General features: G+C 44.4%; 1 protein-coding gene across 4 annotated transcripts in view; it reads right to left on the reverse strand.

Annotated features, from left to right (window-relative positions):
* Positions 1-749: 749 nt before the first annotated feature.
* Positions 750-24,257, reverse strand: part of TJP2 (tight junction protein 2) — a 173,478-nt gene continuing 149,970 nt past the window's right edge. For all 4 annotated transcript variants that reach the window (XM_040417095.1, XM_040417094.1, XM_040417093.1 and 1 more), the window contains 10 exons: positions 19,358-19,548; positions 14,814-14,909; positions 14,651-14,730; positions 13,700-13,910; positions 12,882-12,982; positions 11,410-11,622; positions 10,279-10,386; positions 8,641-8,973; positions 3,547-3,632; positions 750-1,519 (listed from right to left, as the gene is read on the reverse strand). In XM_040417095.1, coding sequence (XP_040273029.1) covers positions 1,354-1,519; positions 3,547-3,632; positions 8,641-8,973; positions 10,279-10,386; positions 11,410-11,622; positions 12,882-12,982; positions 13,700-13,910; positions 14,651-14,730; positions 14,814-14,909; positions 19,358-19,548 — 1,585 coding nt within the window. In that variant the 3' untranslated portion in view covers positions 750-1,353. The remainder of the gene's footprint in view (positions 1,520-3,546; positions 3,633-8,640; positions 8,974-10,278; positions 10,387-11,409; positions 11,623-12,881; positions 12,983-13,699; positions 13,911-14,650; positions 14,731-14,813; positions 14,910-19,357; positions 19,549-24,257) is intronic.

Here is a 24,257-nt window from a genome sequence, read left to right on the forward strand (position 1 = left end):
GTTACTTGATCCTATGGTGAACACATGTTGATAAGGGTCCATTCACATGTCCGTTTGAATGGTCCGGATCCATTCTGCAATTATGCGGAATGGGTGGGGACCCATTCATTTTCAATGGGGCCGGAAAAGATGCGGACAGCACACAGTGTGCTGTCCGCATCCGTATTTCTGGTCCGCGGCCCCGGACTTCTGCAAAAAAATAGAGCATGTCCTATTCTTGTTCACAGCTGTGGACAAAAATAGGAATCCTCTATATAGTGCCGGCCATGTGCGGTGTCAGTGTTTTGCGGTCCACAAAACACTACGGACGTCTGAATGGACCCTTATATGATGGTGATTTGGAAAACTACCAAAAATTGGATACATGTATAACAGTTATGGGCAAGGATTTCTAATGTCTTGGAAATGACCAGTAATTTAAAAATGAAATTGTTACTAAGCTTTGCTGATATCCATGTGGCACTGTAAGAACAGAAGGTATAGTAACTATAGATTACCCCAATTATAAAGTGTGTAAAACAAGTGTGATCACAGAAAGGTCAAGATGCACGAGAGCTGTACAGCCATGTTTGAGAGGGCTATAAACATACCCTAACTGAACATCTAATAATCGCTGTGCGGTACCTATGCATTTGTATCTCACCTTTTGTTGCAGAAGCATAGAAAACATTACATCTTTTTGAGGAAAAGAAAGTCTAAAATGGTCGAGTTGAATCAGTGTTTACAATAGTTTACAATTCAGAGAGCTGTAATTTAAATGGTTTTTATTACTGAAAACAGAACAGGAGAAAAAAATACAAAAACAGGCTATGTATTTCCCAGCCTGGTTGTAACAGGCAAACACTAGTCAGAGAGACATACTAGCCCAATGATTTGAGACAAAGGAACATTAACAGCCAAGTTATTTTAAATTAATGCATCACAGGTTTAAGAAATTCTACGCCAAAAAAGGCACTTATCAAAATTTGTTTTTGGAATGTTATTAGAAAGCAGGACATTGCCAGCATCCTCACAACAAGAGGTAAGTATGCCAAAACGGAACCATCCCTGCTGTATAGGTGGAGCTTTCAGGACAAATAAACATAGGAAACAACTTTGCAGTATATAGCCCTACTTCTTATATTTACATCGTACCAAAAGACCACAATATCGATCACTGTGGTTCATCAGTTTAGAATACAAATTGAAGTGTCTGTAATAGGACACGTAAAAGAAACCAAGCAGAACAAATCCTGCAAACGTTTCGCATGTTCCTACCCAAAAAGAACACGGTACATTTAATCTAAAAAGAATCTATATTCCTGTACAATATTAACCACCAGATACACTGTATCCTCTCTTTTTGAGCAAAGTTCACAATTCAGTATCCCTGTATTTTGTTGGTTGGGCATAAAACCCTCGCTTTGACTGGTCAGACAACTGGCGGCGATAATCATCTTCCTCTTCATCACTTCCGTAACTTCCTCTCTTATCCATGTATGACCAAGCAGCCGGTTTCTGGGGTTCTGGAGGACGAGAACTTCAGGAGGAAAGAAAAGAAATGAGTCAAAAGACTTGTAGACATCAACAAACTAGCCGTATTTAAACACTGGGGGACATTTATCATCGTTGGAGTACTTGAGCTTAGTTTTTCGGCTGTGCACCTAAGCCTAATTTATGACATTGGCAAAAACCCATTCAATGCAACCTAGCTGCACCTTTTGCAGTGAAGTTACACCTAGGGTTGAGCGATATACCACGGTATTAAGAAACAGCGATATGGCGATATTGCTATTTCCTAATAACCGCGGCATTTCGCAATGTCATAGAAGCGGTCAAGTGCGCTGACCACTTCAAAATCTGCATCCCATTACAGTTACTGCCCGCAGCAGCCGGCCTGGCTCTGGAGCGATGAGGCGGGTAAAGTCTCACTCTGACCCCCGCAGAGTTCGCCTGCGAGTGATGGAGGAAAAGGAGAGTGAGACAGAGAGACACAACTGTCTTACATAAAGATGTTATGTCTGTCTATGACCATGTATGTTATACTCAGGGGAGGGCCTTGTGGCTGCCCCAGTGTCACATACAGTACATTTGGAACATTTGGGACCTTCAAACCTGGGTCCCCATCCACGTGCACCACCTGTCCCATGGATCACTATCAGGTATCCTGAAGATCGCTGTATAAAAATCATCCCCTATTTTGGGTTGGAGTGCTGCTTAACACTGACTGCCCCATACAGTACAACGTCACCTTGTGGCTGCCCCATACAGTATAACGTCACCTTGTGGCTGCCCCATACAGTATAACGTCACCTTGTGGCTGCCCCATACAGTATAACGTCACCTTGTGGCTGCCCCATACAGTATAACGTCACCTTGTGGCTGCCCCCATACAGTATAACGTCACCTTGTGGCTGCCCCATACAGTATAACGTCACCTTGTGGCTGCCCCATACAGTATAACGTCACCTTGTGGCTGCCCCATACAGTATAACGTCACCTTGTGGCTGCCCCATACAGTATAACGTCACCTTGTGGCTGCCCCATACAGTATAACGTCACCTTGTGGCTGCCCCATACAGTATAACGTCACCTTGTGGCTGCCCCATACAGTATAACGTCACCTTGTGGCTGCCCCATACAGTATAACGTCACCTTGTGGCTGCCCCATACAGTATAACGTCACCTTGTGGCTGCCCCATACAGTATAACGTCACCTTGTGGCTGCCCCATACAGTATAACGTCACCTTGTGGCTGCCCCAGTGCTCCATACAGTATAATGTCTCCTTGTGGCCTCAAGTGTTTTTTTCTTCTAAATGGGCATTTATCGCAATATACATCATTATCGCGATAAATTTAATATAGTTATCGTGGAAATATTTTTGATATCGCCCAAACCTAGGTGCACCTGGGGGATGACTGGTGTAGAGATGCAACTTTTGTGTAAAACTACTTGCGACATTTTAACGCCACAAAACTGGTGTAACACATTTGAGAAATGTTCATCTAGGTAACTATATAGGTATATGCATGAAAACTTTCCCAGTCAAAAAGTTTCCCTTTTGCCCTTAGTAGCTAATCAGATTGTCTTTTATAAGGGATCTGCCAGCTCCAAAACAACAACCAAACTAGAATAAGCGGTATATAATGTGCTGTAATTTCATCAAATAACATGTATTCATTTATATGAAAAATGTATACAAATTTCCAAGCTGCTTTGTTCTCAGTGCCTCACAGCTTTCATCTATGGGAACCTCCATTGCTTACATCAAGGGGGTAACAAGATGCCCTGGTTGTGAAATGAGCTAAGTTCTGCGTCAAATCATATGACCAGCACTGATTCAGTAAAGAGAAACTGCACTATATAAAAGGCTAGTTCAAAGAATATACCAATAACATCAACTGACTGCCGCAGCGCATGTAAAAGACTCAGCTGAAAAGACCTTTTTAGTCTGTAAGTACCAGCTTATCCAAAAAGCCTTACAAATAATATAATCAAAAGCTTCCATTTGTTCCAACCATAACCCAACTAAAGCAATCCGTACAGGGGACTAAACACCAGTTACCTTGTTGGTTGAGGTCGAATCGGTTCAGGTTTCTGTGGCTTTATAGGAACAGCATAGATATCAGGAAGTTTCTGTGCCAGCTCCAACTGCAGAAACAAACACAAAATCTTGAGCTTGTATGTATGGGAAGCACAAAAGCTGGTGAAAGTAGCAGTTATGTAAGACGATAGGGCAGATTTACTAATCTAAGACAGTGTCAACTTAAAGGGGTTTTCTGAGAAGTTAATACTGATGACTTGTCCTCTGGATAGGTCATCAGTATCTGATTGGTGGGGGTCCAACACCCGGGAACCCCAGCAATCAGCCGTTTGAGAAGGCACCGGTGCTCCTGTAAGTGCCACGGCCTTCTCCGTACTTACCAAGCACAGCGCCATACATTGTATAACTGTTGTGCTTGGTATCACACTCAGTCCCATTCACTTCTATGGAGCTAAGCTGCTCCTAGGTCATGTGACCAAGGAACATGTTGTCACTGGCCTAGGAAAAGCTGGAGAAGGCCATAGCGCTACTGCAAGCACAGTTACCTTCTCAAACAGCTGTCCGGGTGTCTGACCCCCACCAGATACTGATGACCTATCCAGAGGATAGGTCATCAGTATCAAAATCTCAAGAAAGCCCTTTTAAAGCTGCCATACACATTCATGAGATGCTCCGATGCTAGCCTTAGGGGGCTGCCTGGGTGAAAATAAGGGTATGTCCGGGTTTTAGCTCTGAACCCGGACAACCCCTTTAAATGTGGTGCAAGACACCTGCTTCTGTTTTTTGCCACACATTTCACCAGAATTTTAGCACATTTTCTAATCCATCTTATCTACCTACGTGTCCTCCTGCCTGCAAGAAGTGTATATTATGACAGTATTCAGGGAATAACTTTGGACCTCTTTAGTTTTAAGAAAATAAAACAAAATGTTTTTCAATGGTGGACATTCACATTGGGTAAGGGGTGCAAAACCTGCGACCCTCAATGCCATTCTGTGTGTCCCCAACAATCTGGGTACAGATATGATTGTCTGTATCTCATGGCTGCTCACATATAATTTATAAGTCAGAAACAGATGACATGTTAAAGGGGAGGTCATAATTAAAAAGGTATGACTGGGGGACATTTTCACCTAGAATAAAGTGTAAACTTTTTCATTTTCACAGCAACTCCTCACTTATTGCTAATTAAATTTCATAACAGTTTTTTTTTTTACAACTATTTGCTTACTTATATACCTCCTGTTAGGTAATATGTTCATTATCTCACTGCTGTTTTCCTACAGGTCCATGGAAGCCATTTTTAAGCTATTGATTTTAATTTCACATGAACCTTATACTCAGGGCCGGCCTTTGGGGTGTACGAGCTGTGCGGCCGCACAGGGCGCCATGGCAACAGGGGCGACCGGCGGCCGACACAGCTCGCAGTCGTTCTCTACAGGGTACAGCAGCCGGCCGGCCCGACCTGAGCCGAGATTGGGCGCAAAATTGCAGGGGGCGCCAGGCAGCAAACACTAAAATGAGGATCATGGGAGCCTATGGCTCCAGTCCCCTCCGTTCTTCCTCATAGGCTTCAGCGCCTGAAGCCTATGAGGCAGTAGAGCGAGCGTAGTGTCTAGAATGTAGTTGATCCTAGGAGGTATGATGTCAGGGAAATAGGCGGAGTCTCGTCATCCAGGGGGCGGGGCCTAACGATGTGCAGGAGATTCTACAGAGCAGGAGCAAAGTCTGCAGGTAAGTATGTGGAGGAGAATAGTGACTGTTATTTTTACTTGGGGGGGCTTTTTGCAGGGGCTGAAGGGAGAAGGAATCATCTTTGTACTGGAGACTGTATGTTAGAGGGGTCTGAAGAGAGGGTAGTTGGGGTGATATTATTTACATGGGACTGTATGCTGGAGAGGCTGAAGGCAAGGGGGTGATATTATTTTACATAGGGCTGTATGCTGGAGGGGGTAAGGCAGGGAAATGATGTGTCTTACATGGGACTGTATGCTGGAGGGGCGTTGTATCTTACATGGGACTGTATGCTGGAGGAGCTGAAGGCGGGGAGTGATGTATTTTACATGAGACTGTATGCTGGAGGGGCTGAAGGCAGGAGAGTGATGTACCTTACTTGGGACTGTATGCTGGAGGGGCTGAAGGCAGGCGGCAAAGAGAGGGAGTGTGATATTATTTACATAGGACTGTATGCTGGAGGAGCTGAAGGCAGGGAAGTAATGTGTCTTACATGGGACTGTATGCTAGAGGGGCTGAAGGCAGGGAAGTGATGTGTCTTACATGGGACTGTATGCTAGAGGGGCTGAGGGGGGGCATAATTATTACTATAATACTACAGAGGGGGCCATTATAATATTAATAATAATAATAATGAGGAGGAAATAATAATAATAATAATAATAATAATAATAATAATATAGAGGGGCCAGTATATATTATAATTATACAGAGGGCATTATAGTTATGGGCACTACGGGGGAGGGGAGGTCTGTTATCTGAGGATGATAGTAAAGTGAGAAATCCCCAAAATTTTGGCCGAAACTCTACAGAGACGAGACGCGGCTGAAAGAAGTTATCATGACGGTCCTATCTCCGAATGAAGATGCTGAGGAAAGTCTACATCACAGGAGATGTCACTGGATGTAACAGGTATGGTGCGGTACTCTTTTTTTTTTTTACCAAATATCTTTCTTTAAATGGGGCCTGGGGGCAGGGGACTGGATAAGGATAAGGGTGACAGACACTGGGTATGATTAAGGGGGGCAAAGGACTGGATAAGGTGGGTGACACCGTGACAGTCACTGGGTATGATTAAGAAGGGCAGGGGACTGGGTAAAGGTGACAGGGTATGATTAAGGGGGGCAGGGGACTGGCTATGGGTGACACTGGGTATGATTAAGGCCCTTAATCATACCCAGTGTCACCCAGAGCCAGTCCACTGCCCCCTTAATCATACCCTGTCACCCTTACCCAGTCCCCTGCCCCCCTTAATCATACCCTGTCACCTTTACACAGTCCCCTGCCCTTCTTAAATCACACCCACTGTCACCTTTGCCCAGTCTCCTGCCCCCTCAATTAGACCCTGCCCCCCTTAATCCTACCCAGTGTCACCCATAGCCAGTCCCCTGCCCCCCTTAATCATACCCTTCACCTTTACCCAGTCCCCTGCCCCCCTTAATCATACCCAGTGTCAACTAAAGCCAGTCCCCTGCCCCTTTGTCATACCCAGTGGCACCCTTATCCAGTGCCCTTCCCCCTTAATCATACCCAGTGTCTGTCACCCTTAATTTAAGGGGGGCAGGGGACTGGGTAAGGGTGACACTGGGTATGATTGTACTTGTTTGCACTTGCACTTAAATTATCTGTAATTAAAGAAAACTGTTTGTTACAAAGATTGTTTTCCTCTTTGTGTATGTTTAGGTGAACGTGGGGGGGGAGGGCGCCACGAGATTAGCTCGCACAGGGCGCCTGAACACCTAAGGCCAGCCCTGCTTATACTATACTTATGTCTTCTAGGTTTTTAAATGGATTTTTTCCTCAACCATGATTTTTTTCCATCCACACTTTATTTTGGGTGAGATACCATATTTTACTTTCAACTATGACCTTTCAGCCATTAAGGGTCATTCCACATAAAATTTATGCTGCAGGTGGGAAATTTCCTCCAGTCATACTTTACTTTTAACTAGAACCTCGTCTTTAACGATGCAGGTCAATTCTTCCGATTCCCCAACCTATTGACTTTAATCCTACAAGAACGCCCTATTGTACTTATTCCTTTCTATTTCTTTCCCTTTAACCATGTCTTTTCCTTTAATCAGGAGGTTCCTGTCCACATGCCTTCCAAATCACGTTACCCGAATGAACACATTCAGATCACATGACCTGTGAATTTTGGTTCTATTAGCCGTTTTAATTTTAAAACCTTTTACCTGTTTTTCTTTATTTTATGCTATGATTAAGCCTTACATGCGTGAAATATGTAAGCTAAGGAATGCCATGAAGTTTTAATGTTTCTTTAGAAAAAGTTTAGTTTTAACCTATAAGGGCTAAATCTACTTATGCATTTGTGGAATATCAGCTAGCAGCTGGAATCCAAGGGATGATATGTGCTGCCTTTAACTACACCGAGGAATATTATACAGTGCTGGTTTTGGGGGAGCTGTATAGCTTTTTAGTTTTTCATTACAGACTTGCAGTGACTGGGATTGAAGATGGCAAATTAGGTTAATAGCAACTGCAGCATCCGATTGATATAAATGGGGGAGAGGGCGCTCTCTGTGCTCCAATTGCCACCCCCTTCATGGGAAAATCATGAGCTTCCAATCGGTTGCTAGACCAATCTAGGACCTTGTGAAAGGATTAACAGACAGACCACAGAATCGCCAAAGACTGCAATAGTAAACAGGACACCGAGTGGGAGGGTCATGTGACCATTCCAGTCCATCAGAGACCTCCACTGACTAACACTGAGCATGCGCTCGTTTCTAAAAATGTGCAGTGTCAATGAAGGGCACTGATAGACAGTACTAGTCACATGACCCTCCGTCAGCATACATTTTTGAACCACGGTGCCAGGCTACAAGTAACAATCAATGTCGTACACAAGGATTAAGCATATAAAAAAAAAGTAATCAGTGCCAATGGATTAATAACAGTATCACCATTTGCCTTCATGTGCTGTTCCCAGCACATGTGCAAAAATAAAGATAGTGGCCAACCCCTTTAACTCCAATATACTGTAATAGTCAGCTATAAAAATAAGAAACTATTAAGACCTAATGTAATTTTAATACATTAATTGGCACAGAATCTGAACCTAAAAATGATGTGGTGTTAATAGTTGGATATCTACTTTAAATATGTAATGAGGATACAACTTACCGTTTTACATAATCCTTTCTAAACCATATGAAATTTTACAAAGCTTGTCTTTTTATAGGAATTCTCCAGGATTTGTATATTGATGGCCTATCCTAAGAAAAGAACATCAATACAAAAATCCCGGATAACAAATTGTATAATTTTTTTTTTTTTAAACAAATTTAATAAAAAAATTAGGAAGTTTATAGCTGAGGGGAAGAAGGTCCATGTGTGCTGATCACAGGCATTTCTTACCCGTGCATTTTGTGCCTCGTGTAGCTCCTGTATCCTTTGCTGCCTTGCACTGTGATCCATTTTCTCAAATATTTTCACTTTTCCTAATACAGACTTGGGTGGCTTTAGCATTTCACCGTCTTGTCCCTCATCCTGAATCCCAGCTGAGGTGGTAACAGTAACAGGTGGTTTCAGAATGGGCTTCCCACCAATCACAGGCTTAGCAGCAACGGGAGGGGGTACAGCCTTGGCAGATTCACCTGAGATTTCACTGCTGGCTACACTGGAGCTACTTCGTTTAGCGTCATAACTGCGAGGAGAATCATAAAGCTCATCCTTGTCTTGTGGCTTCACCTGTAAAACGAAAATACAAAAGTACAAGCTTTAAGAGGCAGATACGGCTTGTCATGTCATAAGACTATATCAAACATGTCCATGAACACACTCATGGACTTTTTTTATGTAGGTCTACTACCTTATACCTGCAGCATGATAGAGCTGAAGTATGGCAAGTCTTTCTAAACCAATTTAGTGGCATAACTGAATATTTAAAATGTTGAATGGATTTTCCTGTCGAAGGCTTGGTCCCATCTTATAATGCCATGGCATATCACTAAGATAAGTTATAGCATTTGGAAAGTGGAAATCTGACTTATGAGACCCCTTCTGATCTTAAGAGCAAAGGGACAGAAGTGCCTTCAGCACTACCACTGCACAGCAGCGCTCCTGACCATTCAAGTAAATGGAGCTGCGCTGCAAGCACCGCTGTGTAGGAATGATCTATGATGGTTTAACTAGCGCTGCAATACTTTTATTCTGAGGATTGTGGAAGAACTGGCATCTAGATCTCAAATGATCTTAAATGGATGGCTATACTACATAAATATAATTTATCTCATATAATATTCACACCAGGATATAGATTTAAAAATGCCACAGATAAATGAAATACCACAATTTTCGCTTTATAAGACGTACTGGCGTCATTGCTCTGTTGTGTCCTGACATGCTTCTTCTTCTGCTACATTATTTATGTATTTGTCTGAAACACACATACACACACACACACACACACACACAGAGTCCTGGTACACATACAGCACAGTTAATTACACACCGATACAGCACTGCTACACATACACACCCCTTTAATAAAAAAATAATAAATAAATAAATAAATAAAAAAACATTTCCCTTCATAGTGTGTGCTATATAGTTCTTCTGCTCTGGCTCCTGCCATTGATAACATCATCAAAGGTCCTTAAGCTGTACTTGGAGTTTTCACTTCCTTTCAGTACAGCGTAGGACCTTCCTCCCCATGTGCTCTCCTGCTGCCGCTGATCACACAGATCGGTGGCGAGTGCAGATGCACAGCTCTCTCACTGATCAGGCAAAGCGCTGTATGTGCGCTCTGCTTGATCATTAAAGAAGCAGTCCAGGGTCTAGCCATGCTGGATCTCCCTGACTGCCGTTTATAAAGATGCAGGCACTTTTTAGCAAGATTTTTTTCTTGCGAAAAAAGGTGCATCTTATAAAGTGAAAAATATGGTAATAGGAGAAACAATGGCCAGGTATAACATGTAAGTGTAGGAAAAATTACATAACATGAACTGTGTTCACGTTATGTACATCGATCAGTACACTGCTGACTAAACATACCTTTGGTGGTTCTGGTTTAAATGGAGGTGGACTTGGCTCTCGTAGGACTTCTTTGCTGCTGGCGTTTTTCATGTTACTTCTTGGTTCAGGTACTGGCTTAACTACGGGCTGAAAAATGATGTGTACCAAAATAAATGTTATTCTGCAGGATTTTAGGATCCACTCAACAATTTCCCAAGATTGCTCTACAGCAGTGTTTCTCAACACTAAGGCAAGGTGTATTTTTTTGCAACCTGGATGTTTTCAAATAAACTCTATTTCTTTTACTATTTATTAATTCCACAAGGTTAGTTTGACAGCCAATCTTATGATTGCTTCCAATGCACTGTACTGTTTATGCAGTACAATGTATTAAACTATCACTACTATATTGACAGGCAAAGGCGGATTGGCCAAAGACCTTACAGGGAAATTTCCCGGTGGGCCGATGCCCATGGGGCCGCCTGGACCCTCCCCGCGTCCGGCTACTGGACATTTTTGGGGATGTATTTTGTGTTGATGGCAGTATTTTGTGATGGACTGTGGTATTTGGCTCTGTTGGGGTGGTATAATGTGCCACAATATGGTATTGCTGGTCCCGCCTACTCGTGTTGGCCCTGCCTTCCATAAAGTTGGACCAGACTACAAAACTGGGCCACTTTTAGTATTTTTTCCAGGGACACCAAGTTCCCAGCCCGCCCCTGCTGACAGGTAACATCATGCTGCACCAGAAATGAGTAGACTGATAGGGCATACACTGCAGGTAAACCAAGTGGCCTTCATTAGGCCTCCAGCTGCCATGTAAAGACCCAGTGATCTCACTTGTGTGGTGCTGATGCCTGACAGAGGGAGCTCCCTCCCTCTAAACTGCTTAGACACCATGGTCAATAGCGGCCATGGCATCTAAAGGGCTAAGCGGCCCAGGTCAGCACTTCCGCTGATCCAGCTTTCATATGAGAGCCGGACTCCTGCTCTCTGTTGCACAGGCGCACCCTTGCAGCACTCATTCTAGGTCACCATAAAAAGGTAGCAGCCTAGAATAAAGCCCATTAACGACCACTGTAAGAACACATATCAGAGGTCGTTAAGGGGTTAACTTCACAATGCAGTCACAAGTCATTGATATGAACACTTACAACCCCCTTAACATACCTCTTCAAAATGAACGGGCTCTGATGACCGGCTAATAGCTGAAACTGGCACTGGATCATCCACAATCTCATCCAGCTCATTGTCTGTATATGCCCCACCTTCCCCGTCTGTGTCTTCAAAGTCACTTATCAATCTGCTGTCACAGCTCAAGTAGTCAGCTCCCATTGCAGTTAGATAGGACATTCGGTCTTCATCCTCATCAACGCCATCTGCCTACAGGTTTCAAATTTTTTTTAAGAAAGAAAAAAATTAAGTAATCAGATTACAGTTTCACAAAATTATATAGAATCCAGAAGTTGAATGTGTTACTATGAGAGGTGTATGAGCCAAAACAGATAACCACTCTGCAACAGTGGCAGGATACATTACATATGTCACAATACATGGAATATGATTAAGCATGCTCACGATACATAGGGGGATATTTACCATCAATGAAGGAATTTTTTTATAATATTCACGTGTACGGTAAACATTTTTAATACGTACATGAACCCTTAGGGCTTAAACAGTAATATTTTGTTATGGCAATTTATCCATATTACAATAATGCCCAATAATCCATATAGCAATAATGCCTGCAAGACAAACTGCAATGCCGCACAGCAGAGCACATATACAGTGGTGCCCCTTAATAATATAATAAAAAATATTTATCACGTCTCATAAATGCACCTACTTAAGAGAAGTCTCTAAAATACACATGCCCTGGAGGGACAGAAGAAATGATCCAAGTTTGGAAAATCTGCCCTTTCTAACTGCAATGCTAATTTGTCTGCTACATCTCAAATTTGATCTAGTCTGTCTTCTGAGACTGCTGGTAGAACACCCCCGAGTGTCTTGTGATCTTACAGAGGTTGTCCCATTATAAACACTTTTCCCTTAGGGTGCATTCAGAAGACCGCAATTTGCAGAACGGGCAGCCCATTATAGAAATGCCTATGCTTGTCTGCAATCAAGAATGGGACATGCTGTATATTTTTTGCGGGGCTGTGGAAGGGAACAAAGGATGCAGACGGCACACGGTGTGCTGTCCACATCTTTTGCGTCCCCATTGAAATGAATAGGTCTGCAGCCGTTCCGCAAAATTGTGGAATGCATGCGGACTCATTCATACGGTCCCTTAGCCACATAATTGGTGAGAAGTGTCTGATCGGCAAAGGTCCAACTGCTAGGGCGTCCGCTGATCATGGGTACAGGGCCCTGTGTTCTCTGGTTTGAATGGAGCAACAGTTATGCATGCATGTGGCTACTCCATTCAACTTGATTGGATTACTGAAGATAGATGACTAAAAACAGTCGCCTATCTCCAGCAACCCTATAGAGTTGAATGGAGTACATGACTGTTGTTCCAATTAAACTAGGGAACACATGACCTCCAGTGGTCATTCCCCACCCATCAGACATTAATCTCCCAGGGTTTATAATAGCAAAACACTTTTAATGTTTGGGCCAAGAAATAAAATACATACCTTTCCTTCTGACACCCAGACTGCTTCTCTCTGTTGGTCTTTGATCACATCCTTCAAGCTTCCATACCAGCTATCATTTGAAGAGTTTAAATTAATAGTGGCTGTGTAGAAAACCAAACAGTCAGTCAGTAGAAAGTAAGAAAACCTTACTTGTAGGACACTACACACCTAAAAATAATTTGGGTGTAACTTTAAAGGGCATCTGTCAGCAGATTTGTATCGCGGTTCCCTCGTTCATTTGTGGTACATGTTCACCTCCTGATCATCACTAACGAACGTTACTAAGAACACTCGTTAGCGATACTCTGTGCGATTCTCAGCCCGTGTAAAGGGCCACCTCAAGTACCCTCTTCATTTGTATTAGAGTGTAACAGTATGAACAAGCATGGACGGGGTGCATTCTTCGGTCTCCTGCCTCTGCTACTTATATTGGTAACTGCATGCCGGTTTTGAGTACAACAGTGGTCAAGGGTCAACAGCTGGAAGTTCCCAAAAGGTGAAACCCCTCTGTTCAGTCATATATGGCATATGACACTGATAGGACTTATATGTATTTGGTTGAAATACCCCTTTACACTCTCCTGCAGCCTCAGTAGCATGTACATTTTGGTTTTATGATAAAACATCCAGTATTCCATAAAATCTCTGGGTAAAAAATTGTGGACACAGACTGGGTTTTAATTACAAAAAATGGCAGTGCCAATTTACCTGCCGGATCTCCACATAGCCCTGATAACATGGAGCTAAAAGCACTTTCATCATGTTGTAGTCTTAGGAAACTAGGATAAATGTAATAATACATTTGTTGCCCTACTTACCTGTAAGGAGATGAGCGCAGGACTTCCTCAGCTTATTTGCCTGCTCATATAGCTTCCGAGAACTTTTGTTTGATGTTGGGCACAATCTTTGCCTCATGGTCTTTACTCCTTGCTTGCTGTCTGGATGGAACAACACGACTATAGGGAACCATTGAGTGTAGTTGAGCAAGTCCACTGCTTTAGGAGTAACATCCATAAGAGCATGTTTATCCTTAACCAAAGTGAATAGAAAAGGCAATGTAAGAAAATAATAAAATGGCAATTCATTCATATTTCCTGCCATTAAACTGGTATTGAATACACTACTGGTCACAGATATAGTCAGAATCATATGTATAATTATATTAGAACCTAACAGACTCAAGTAGAAGTCAATGGGGCAAGTCTCAGCAGGTGGTAGTCCTTGTATGAAGAATTCGGCAGAGCGTACTCACTTGTGTTATGAACTGAAGCCACTTCAAGTGTGTACATAGCCCAAAGAATCAATATATAATGACCATAAATGTATCAGTCACAGGGATGAATGGCTTTGCTGTAGTTGGACAACCTTTTACAGCTTAAAATAGTGAAATCTATAGGAAGTACCATAAGTAATAATGTCTTATTTCATTTACAAACGTGGTTGATAAAAAAAAAAAAGGGTAAAGAATTCATTCATTCATTCCAAGGACTTTACAAATGACTAGGGGACATTCCTAACATTTGGAGAAACGGTGATTTAGACATCAATACAGGAAAGGGTTCTTTACAGTTAGAGTAGTAGGACTATGGAATGTTGTACCCCAAAAGGTGGTAATGGCATTTAAAAAAAAGGGCTAGATGCTCATCTAATAGCAAACGGCATAAGGGTTATAATTTAACAATTACATTTGTTTAATTGGTATAGAAAAGACCAATTTTCAACCTATGCAATATGAAGTAATGCAGTTACAACTTTGCTTGCATACACACATGTTCAATGATCTGTCGAACTGTATTTAATCGCACTATCCCATTTGATTTCTCAGAGCCAGCATCTTTAGGTTCGGTCTCTGCAAGAGTAAAATAAGATTGTCAACAAGTTTCTAAATATTGGCAACGTGTACACCCATGGATCCCCGAAAAGATCACTTACTGGCAATTTGAAATAGATCTGGCATATCTGCTGCCAATTTTTCCATGGCTACATCTGCAATCGGGCCAAACACCACAACAGGTCTTTTAAAGCCGGCTGTGACAAGAAGACAACATTATTAGTAAGGTGACAGAAAATTCACATTTAAAAGGAATGTGTCATTAGAAAATTACCCATTGTTGCAATCAAGTTTTTATGTTTAAAAGGGGTTTCTCGATACTTTTATACTGATGAACCGTGCCTTCCGTAGCAAATTCATCTTCATGCATGACAATGCACCACGGATGCAAGAATTGTCAAGGTAATATCAAAGAAGGAGCCCTATGTTAACGTGTAACTTGGCCTGTTAAGATGTTTATGATTTAAATAGCTTTTGATTTCAGTAAATGTGACCTCTTAAAGGGGTTGTCTTTGTGATGGACCCCCAGTACTCATGAAGAGTATGTCCACCTCTGTATTCTCTTACTCAGGAGATATTGCAAACCGCTGATCTGTAGCTCCCAGTTTTCCCCAGTCACTGGTCGAGACTCTGTGTAGGTGAAATAAAGTCTGCTTTATTGAGCAACTGCACAAACTTATATACAGAAAGTGATCAGATGAAACTGTAATCCCATCACATTCCCCTTCTGCTCCCCAGACATTCTATCTGCACCACACCGGTCCACCTGCTAAAATAGCTCCAGACAGTCCTAGCAGGAGCCTGGACAAAATGTCATTGTCCTGAGCTCTTTCAGAGTACAATGGGAAATAACGAAGGGGAGGGAAGGGGGGTGCTGACAGTCTTTTGATAACAAGTTACACAGTACAAAATAATTACACATATCCAACACCAATACACATTTAACTCAAACTGATGACCATGTCGTCATATAGCTCCCCCAAGTTAAAGGATGTCAGACCCGGTGAGACCCCTTACTGGTCCACCTGGGGATGTCCATGTTAGTCACCCTTCCAGTTCTGTTTGGCGAGATAGTCCATCAGCATTCGCATTGTGTTTCCAAGGCTGGTATTAGATTGTGAAAGTGAATGGCTGTAGGGACAGGCTCCACTGCAACTACCGTCCACCTGGTTCAACCAAACAAGGGGGATCTCCAAAATCCTAGGTCCGTAGTAGCTAGGAAGGAGGCTAGCCCTCAGGCTTCTCCAGCAGCCCCAGTGACGGGTCAGTCCGTCACATTTCTCCCCTCCCAACAGTAGACTAATCAGGTACCAGGCCCCCAACTGGTCTGGACCTGTGTTAGTCGGACAAGATAAATCCAAAACCTCTTCCAACTTGTCCGTTTGACTCTGCTGCAAGAGAGTGATGCCACTGCCCCTGGGGAGAGATGTCGGCTACCTCTTCTCCCTGGGTCTTCATCTGCCGCTGGGGAGGGAGGTCGGCTACCTCTTCTCCCTGGGTCTCCATCTGCCGCTGGGGAGGGAGGTCGGCTACCTCTTCTCCCTGGGTCTCCATCTGCCGCTGGGGAGGGAGGTCGGCTACCTCTTCTCCCTGGGTCTCCATCTGCCACTGGGGAGGGAGGTCGGCTACCTCTTCTCCCTGGGTCTCCATCTGCCACTGGGGAGGGAGGTCGGCTACCTCTTCTCCCTGGGTCTCCATCTGCCACTGGGGAGGGAGGTCGGCTACCTCTTCTCCCTGGGTCTCCATCTGCCGCTGGGGAGGGAGGTCGGCTACCTCTTCTCCCTGGGTCTCCATCTGCCGCTGGGGAGGGAGGTCGGCTACCTCTTCTCCCTGGGTCTCCATCTGCCGCTGGGGAGGGAGGTCGGCTACCTCTTCTCCCTGGGTCTCCATCTGCCGCTGGGGAGGGAGGTCGGCTACCTCTTCTCCCTGGGTCTCCGTGTTGCTCTCTGGCTGGGATTGGAGGTTGCTTTGTGGGCAGAGATCAGCGGTACCCTGCCCTGGTGCCAGCGCTTCAGCTGGGCAAACTGGTGTGCAGTTCTGCCCTGTAACAAAGGGACAGGTAGGGCAGAGGCCAGCAGCGCTCTGCCCAGATGCCAGCTCTTCCACTGGGATGTGGTCAGGGAATACTACCCCTAGGACCTGGTCGCGGGTCTGCTGTGGAGAGGAGGGATCGCTTACCTTCTCCTCCTGGCATTCCTGCGGGGTTGGTTGGGGATCTGTACTGGCCATCCAGCATCCCTGTAGGTCTGGTGCAGAGACCGTGGTCCCATTCGCACCATCGGAGTTAGGTGTGCTGTCCCCCTGAGGTTGGGGAGAGAGACAGGTTGTCTCCTCTCCCTGCAAGGTACACTGCCACTGGGGAAGGGAGACTATGCTCTCCTCTCCCTGCAAGGTACACTGCCGCTGGGGAGAGAGGCCGGTTGTCTCCTCTCCCTGCAAAACATACTGCCACTGTGGAGCAGGACCGACTGTCCCTACTCTCTGAACCTCCGGCTGCTGTTGGGGATCTGGGCCGACCGCCTAGCATCCCTGTAGGGCCAGTGGAGAGACCTCGATCCCATCTCCACCTGCCATATGGAGTGTCCCCCAGCACCCGTCTATCAGGTCCCCTACCTCTGTAGCTGGTAACGAGGAAATGGGTTGGCCGCCATCTCTCCCAGAAAGTTCAGGGGGGCTATGGGTGCGGGGCTGAGGCTAACAGCACTCTGCCCTGTTGCCAGCTCTTCTGCTGGGAAGTAAACTGCCAGTTTGGTGGCCTTGCAGAGAGTCTCCAGGGTCACTGATTCTTGTAGGCAGAGGCCTGTGGAGCTTTGCCCTGATGACGACTTCAGCTGGGGCTAGTAGTTCCACTGCATCGGCCTGCGGTCGGGGAGAGGGGCTGCCTGCCCTGGCTCCCTGGAGTTTCAGAGGTGCATTTGGTGCTGGGCAGAGGTCAGCAGGGCCCTGCCATGATGCCAGCTCTTCAAATGGGACTAGTAGTTACATGACATCTGTGGTTGCTGGGGCATGCTGTTTAGCAATGTCGAACAGTCTTTGGTATGCCTGTTCTAGCTCCCATTCCTGTGCGACTACAAAGTCCAAATCAGTCCTCAATCAGAGCTCACTGGGGAGTTCCAACTCCCTAAAATCACATATGTCCTCCCTTCTCCACTCCTGTGCACTCCCAAATTGTGGATCCTCCTGGAGTGCCTCAAATATAAGTCCCGGGCCACCGAAGTCATAGCCCTCTTTGGGATCATTGTTCTCCAGCCATGGACACAATTGGGTGACATACCACTGTAGTGCCCGATACCCATCATCAGTTCCGTTTGGAGCAGCTCATCCATCTCCGACAGCCATTCCTCCCGGGGATGCTCTCCCAGGAAAGCAACACGCAAGTCCCATTGTTGCCCGTATCGTTCCTCAGATGTAGAGAGGACCTTGCCACAATAGTGCTGCTGCAATTGAAGAGTCTCCCTCCAGCTCTCCCGGCGCAAAGAGTCTCTCAACATGTCCTGGGCAGAACCAGGATTCTGGAGCTGGGCCAGCGCTTCCATGGCCATAGGCAACTGTGGCTCTTCTCCTATGTCAGCAGAAAACTTGGTCCCTGTGGTGGTTTGAATGTCTCCTTAGACCAGGAAGAGCATCCCACTGTTGCCACCAATGTGACAGACCCCCAGTACTCAGGAAGAGTATGTCCGCCTCTGTATTCTTCCTTACTAAGGAGATACTGCAAACCGCTGATCTGTAGCTCCCAGTTTTCCCCAGTCACTGGTCGAGATTCTGTAGGTGCCGACAGTCTTTTGATAACACGTTACACAGTATAACGTACTTACACATATCCAACACCAATACACATTTAACTCCAACTGATGACCATGTCATCACAGTCTTATTATACATATACTATGGGGGCATATTGCTAGGATATGCCCCCATTGTTTTACATGTGTGGGTCCCACCACTGGGACGCGTACCTATATCGAGAACGGAGCCCTGCAATGTGGTGGCTGGAGGACTCCGGTCCGGCCACCACCAAGCCGGCTCCCTATAGAAGTTAATGGGAGCTCACCGTGCATGAACGGCCGCCGCTCGCATCCACTTCTATGGGCTCGATATAGCACTCGGCTATTTTCGGCAGCCCCATAGAAAATGAACGGAGAGAGGCTGCGCATGCGCCCTCCTTCGCTTTCGGGGCTCCGTTCTCAACCGCTGGGATCCGCACCTATAAGACAATGGGGGCATAATTTGTAAAAAAAATAAAAAATAAAATACTGTCTCATTGGGAGGTTTGTTCAATAAAATGTTATTTATACTCTAACAAGTTGGTGACTTAGACTGTCATATATATAACACATTTCTACTATTGGGCCTGAAAAAATGAGGCATACAGATGACCGGTTTCCGTATTTTGCGGATCCGCTGTTTGTGGACCCCATAACACACATGATCAAGAGCATGAGGCTTAAGACACAGCTTGTTGTAAAATACACACAAATTACTGCTCAGCAACTCAAATTGTCAAAGTGTTCTGTCATTTTAGAAAAAATAGCAAGGGTATTATTTAGTAAATTTTATTATACACATCACAAAATATACTTCAAAGTGGTCTGACACAATGACATGTGAGCTTGAAGGATAAAGAAATATAGAAAATGGCAATTACCTTCCCTCAGCATAACCCTCTCATAGGACGGGAATCTGGTGCTGATCCACGAGATTGAAGTTGGGTCATCACGACCCTTCTTAGCATTCTTCTTTGCCCCAGCTCTTTGGGCTCGGTTCTTCCAGAAATCTGCACGGTCTCCGGCTCCCCCTGTTTTCTGTGAATTCTGCACACTGGCCAGCTGATCGGCTCTGAAACATTAACAGCTAATCTCAGAAAGGAATCCTACTACCCCACACCAGAGATCTGCATGCAACATTTGACAAGTATGAAGTAGGGGTTGAGCACCTTGTTTTCACATTCCCTGGGGTTTCTTTATTCTTCAAGCATTTACAAACTTCTCTCAACACTATACAGGGTTGGCGTCATTACAAGAACAGGTCAAATTCATCAGCAGAAATATCTACTCAATATCTGTACTAACTACACTTTTTTAGTAGCGATTTTGACTTGTAAACTTCCCCCTTAAATACATGTCTGTTAGCAACTACTTGCACCCCCTTGTAATAACAATACCAGAGTATGTATTCTTATGAGTCTACCAAGAGCCATTCCTCTATCATTCCTGGTGGAAGAGATGGATGAATTACTAGCAGTTTGCAATGAAGGTCCAGATGGGTGTTACCAGTTTAGGGTGTGTGCCTGCACAGTCTGGAATTAGTGCCGCTAGTGTCAGACTCTTTAGGGTCACAACCCCAACTGGTCACACCCATCTGTACCTTCACTGAAAAAACGGCTAGTAATTCACCCATATCTTCTAGCAGGAATAATAAAGGAATGGCACAACATACAGAAAAGTTATATAAAAAGATGCGGTAAAATTACTACTACATGGGGAATGCACGTAGTTGCTGACACAGACATGTCAGGAGAGGTGACAGGTTCCCCTTAAAGCACATAGGAGAACATGGTTAAAATTCTAATCCTTTTACTCATAGTACTAAACAAAAACGTCTATATTTGCTTCAATAGCTTCAGGTCAAAGAACATTCAAGAAAACAAATCTGAGGAAACTGCTGTGAACTGGCAGCCTTATAACTCACACCAAGACATCCCTGGAGCCCAAGTTGCTTTGAATGACTTGAACAAGCTCTATATTGAAAGGAAATGTGTCACCAAAAATTTTATCTGCCATTTAAAAAAATCGGATCGTAGCACATCTTTTTATTTTTTTATATTGTATTGTATATTTTTTTAATTTAAATTTTAATTCCTGAACATGATTATGGGGGCTGCCATAGCTGTGCTTAACAGCAATTAGAAAGCATTAAGAAATTTGCTTTAGCCCCATGGTCCATAGACACAATGTTCAGGAGGGGAGCTCACTGACTTTTATAGGAGAGTTTTCTAGGCATGTTCTGTACCCTGTGCAGAGGTCATTGTACAAGGAAAGAATAGATCAGATTTGACAATCACATATTGTGAATCGTGGATCCTGTCTTATCTATATACAAAGGTGGTATCATCACAGGCAGGATTAAAATGAGTTAACTGCAGTAAAGTGATCTGTACAATCCAAGAAGTAGCTGCAATTATTAGACATGGTGGCCAGTGCAAAAACTGCAGGATTTTTGGTTTTAGTTTAAATATAAAAAGTGACATTGAAAATTAAAAAACACATCAAAAATTATTTAAAATATGTTAAACATAAAGACGTGATTTAAACAGCAGATCATTTTCTGATGACACATTTTCTTTAAGCCCTGGACAAATAGCAGTGAAAATATTGGAAACAGAAGGCATAATTAGTGGGCAATCTGCCACACAGTACTTATGTACTCCAACCCCAGTATCCATATTATAGCAGAGATAATGTATCACAAGTGTCTTTATACACTCATTGACAAAAAATAACGCACGCAGATAGAAATGTCCGATGGCTGGAAAACTCTGCATGCAGGCAAATCTGTAATGATTACAGGTGCGGTCTGATTAGACATTGGGTTTTGCCATAAGACGGTGTAAACGTGCTTCCCACGCTGCCCTATAAAAATGCTCTCTGAGGTTACTTTTGGGCAGTGTACCTTTTGATGAGAGATCATTGACTGCTAGACATGCCTCTATCATGCAGTAGCATTTTGCCCCCTTGAACCATATCATCTTTAGTGAGGAACCCAGGTTCTGTTTGGGATCCTACAACAGTCAGTACACGCGGTGTGTGCTCGAATCATGCCTTTGCTGTGGAGCGACACACTGCCACAAATGCTGGTGTGACGATCTGCAGAGCCATTGCATACGACAGTTGCTCAGCCCTAGTACCTAGTTATATAAGGGACACTAACAGCTCAGCGATTGGTGCAGATCATCCTGCAGCCATGTGTGGCATTCCAACTGGTATTTTTCAGCAGGAAAATGCTCCCCCACACACTGTAAGGCCCCTTTCACACGAGCGAGTTTTCCGCGCGGATGCGTTGCGGGAGGTGAACGCATTGCATCCGCACGGAATCCTGACCCATTCATTTCTATGGGGCTGTTCACATGAGCGGTGATTTTTACACATCACTTGTACATTGCGTGAAAATCGCAGCATGCTCCTCTTTGTGCGTTTTTCACGTAACGCAAGCCCCATAGAAATGAATGGGGTTGCGTGAAAATCTTAAGCATCCGCAAGCAAGTGCGGATGCGGTGCGATTTTCACGCATGGTTGCTAGGAGACGATCGGGATGGAGACCCGATCATTATTATTTTCCCTTATAACATGGTTATAAGGGAAAATAATAGCATTCTGAATACAGAATGCATAGTAAAACAGCGCTGGAGGGGTTAAAAAAAATAAAAAATCATTTAACTCACCTTAATCCACTTGATCGCGTAGCCCGGTATCACTTCTGTCCCCTTTACTGAATAGGACCTGTGGTGAGCATTAATTATAGGTCAAGGACCTTTGATGACGTCACTCCGGTCATCACATGGTACGTCACATGATCTTTTACCATGGTGAATCACCATGGTAAAAAAGATCATGTAACGTACCATGTGATGACCGGAATGACGTCACCACAGGTCCTGTTGCTGCACAGAGATCAGATGAAGCCAGAAGGAGATGCCGGGCCGCGAACAAGTGGACTAATTAGGAGAGTTAAATTTTTTATTTTTTTTAAATATTTTTTCTTAACCCCTCCAGCGATGTTTTACTATGCATTCTGTATTCAGAATGCTATTATTTTCCCTTATAACCATGTTATAAGGGAAAATAATACTATTTACAGAACACCGATCCCAAGCCCGAACTTCTGTGAAGAAGTTCGGGTTTGGGTACCAAACACGCGCGATTTTTCTCACGCGAGTGCAAAACGCATTACAATGTATTGCACTCGCGCGGAAAAATCGCGGGTGTTCCCGGAACGCACCCGCACATTTTTCCGCAACGCCCGTGTGAAAGAGGCCTAAGGGTTTCCCAGAAATGTCTCCGACAGACTGCAACACTTCCTTGGCCTTTCCAGTCACCAAATTTATCAGCAATCAAGGATTTTTAGGACCAGTTGGGATGCCAGTTTCAACAACCTAAAAGTGTGCAAGATCTACAAGCCCAGCTGCAACATCTGTGGGCAAATGTGCCACAAGATACCATACAGAACTTGCATGCCTCATGCCCAACCATATCTCATCTTGTATCCAGGATAGAGATGGCTTAATAGGGTACTAGAGCCTCCTTTTAATTGTACAGTTTCCCTAACAAACTTACCCTGTCGCTCTAATATTGTAATCACACATACTATGAATTATGGGTTCTGATGCCATTTTCCTGAAAAAGATGACAGCTTATGACAGGATGCTGTAAAACACTCCATTTACAATATACCAATACACTGCTGCCACCTGCTGGCCTGTATTGGTATATTCTAGTAATGGCTACCGGAGCCTGCTTGAGGCTTTGGGCTATTACTATACTGTAACAGGTTCCTCAATCTCAGTCGGGAAACGCTGTTCCTGGTGCCACTTCTGGACTGCTCAGATGCCGTGGTCACATTTGACCATGGCATTTGAGGGGTTCAATGTGTGCGATCGTGATCGCATACATCCGCCGCGGGTCTTTTTACCCTATTTTTTACTATTTTTTTTTTACTTTGTTTGGGGAAAATGACGTTTTTGTTTATTTTTACTTGAAACTTTAAATTTTTGGGGGGGAAAACTTAATTTTTTCAACTTTTTTTTACTTAATTTTTTTGTCCCACTTTGGGACTTCAACTTTTGGGGGTCTAATCCCTTTTACAAGGCATTCCAATACTTCTGTATTGGAATGCATTGGCTGTATGAGTAATACAGTGTGTATTACTCATACAGCTTTCGGCCTGTGAGATCCAGGGGGCTGGATCTCACAGGCTCGTCACCGGAAGGCAGCGCAGATGCCTAAGGAAGGCATTGCGCTGCCTTCCATGCCATCGGGGTCCCCCCTACAGCTGCATGGGGACCCGATGGCACCGCCGCCCACCGGATAAGGTAAAACCGCAGGTCTGACTTGACCTGCGGTTTGTGGCAATCGCCGATGCGGCCCCCCCCCCCCCCCCCCCCCCCCCGGCGTTGTGACAGGATGCCCGCTGAATGATTTCAGCGGACATCCTGTTCCGATTAACCCCCGCCGCAACGAAATTTTAAAGTTAGGACGTACCGGTACGCCCTGGGTCCTTAAGGACTCGGCAAACATGGCGTACCGGTACGTCCTACGTCCTTAAGGGGTTAAAGGGAACCTGTCATCAACTTTATGCTGAGCTCACTGAGGGCAGCATAAAGTAGTGACAGAAATGCTGATTTCAGCGGTTTGTCACTCATGTAAGTCAGTGGTTGCTGAGAACTAGCATCATAACCATTGCAGCACAGGCCTTGAAAAGAGTCAAATCTACCTCAGAAGAGTCATGGTTATTTATAATCTCCTCGCCCATCTGCTGATGATTGGCAGTTT

The sequence above is a fragment of the Bufo bufo genome, chromosome 2 (genome assembly GCF_905171765.1).
Source record: "Bufo bufo chromosome 2, aBufBuf1.1, whole genome shotgun sequence".
Classification (NCBI taxonomy): Eukaryota; Metazoa; Chordata; class Amphibia; order Anura; family Bufonidae; genus Bufo; species Bufo bufo.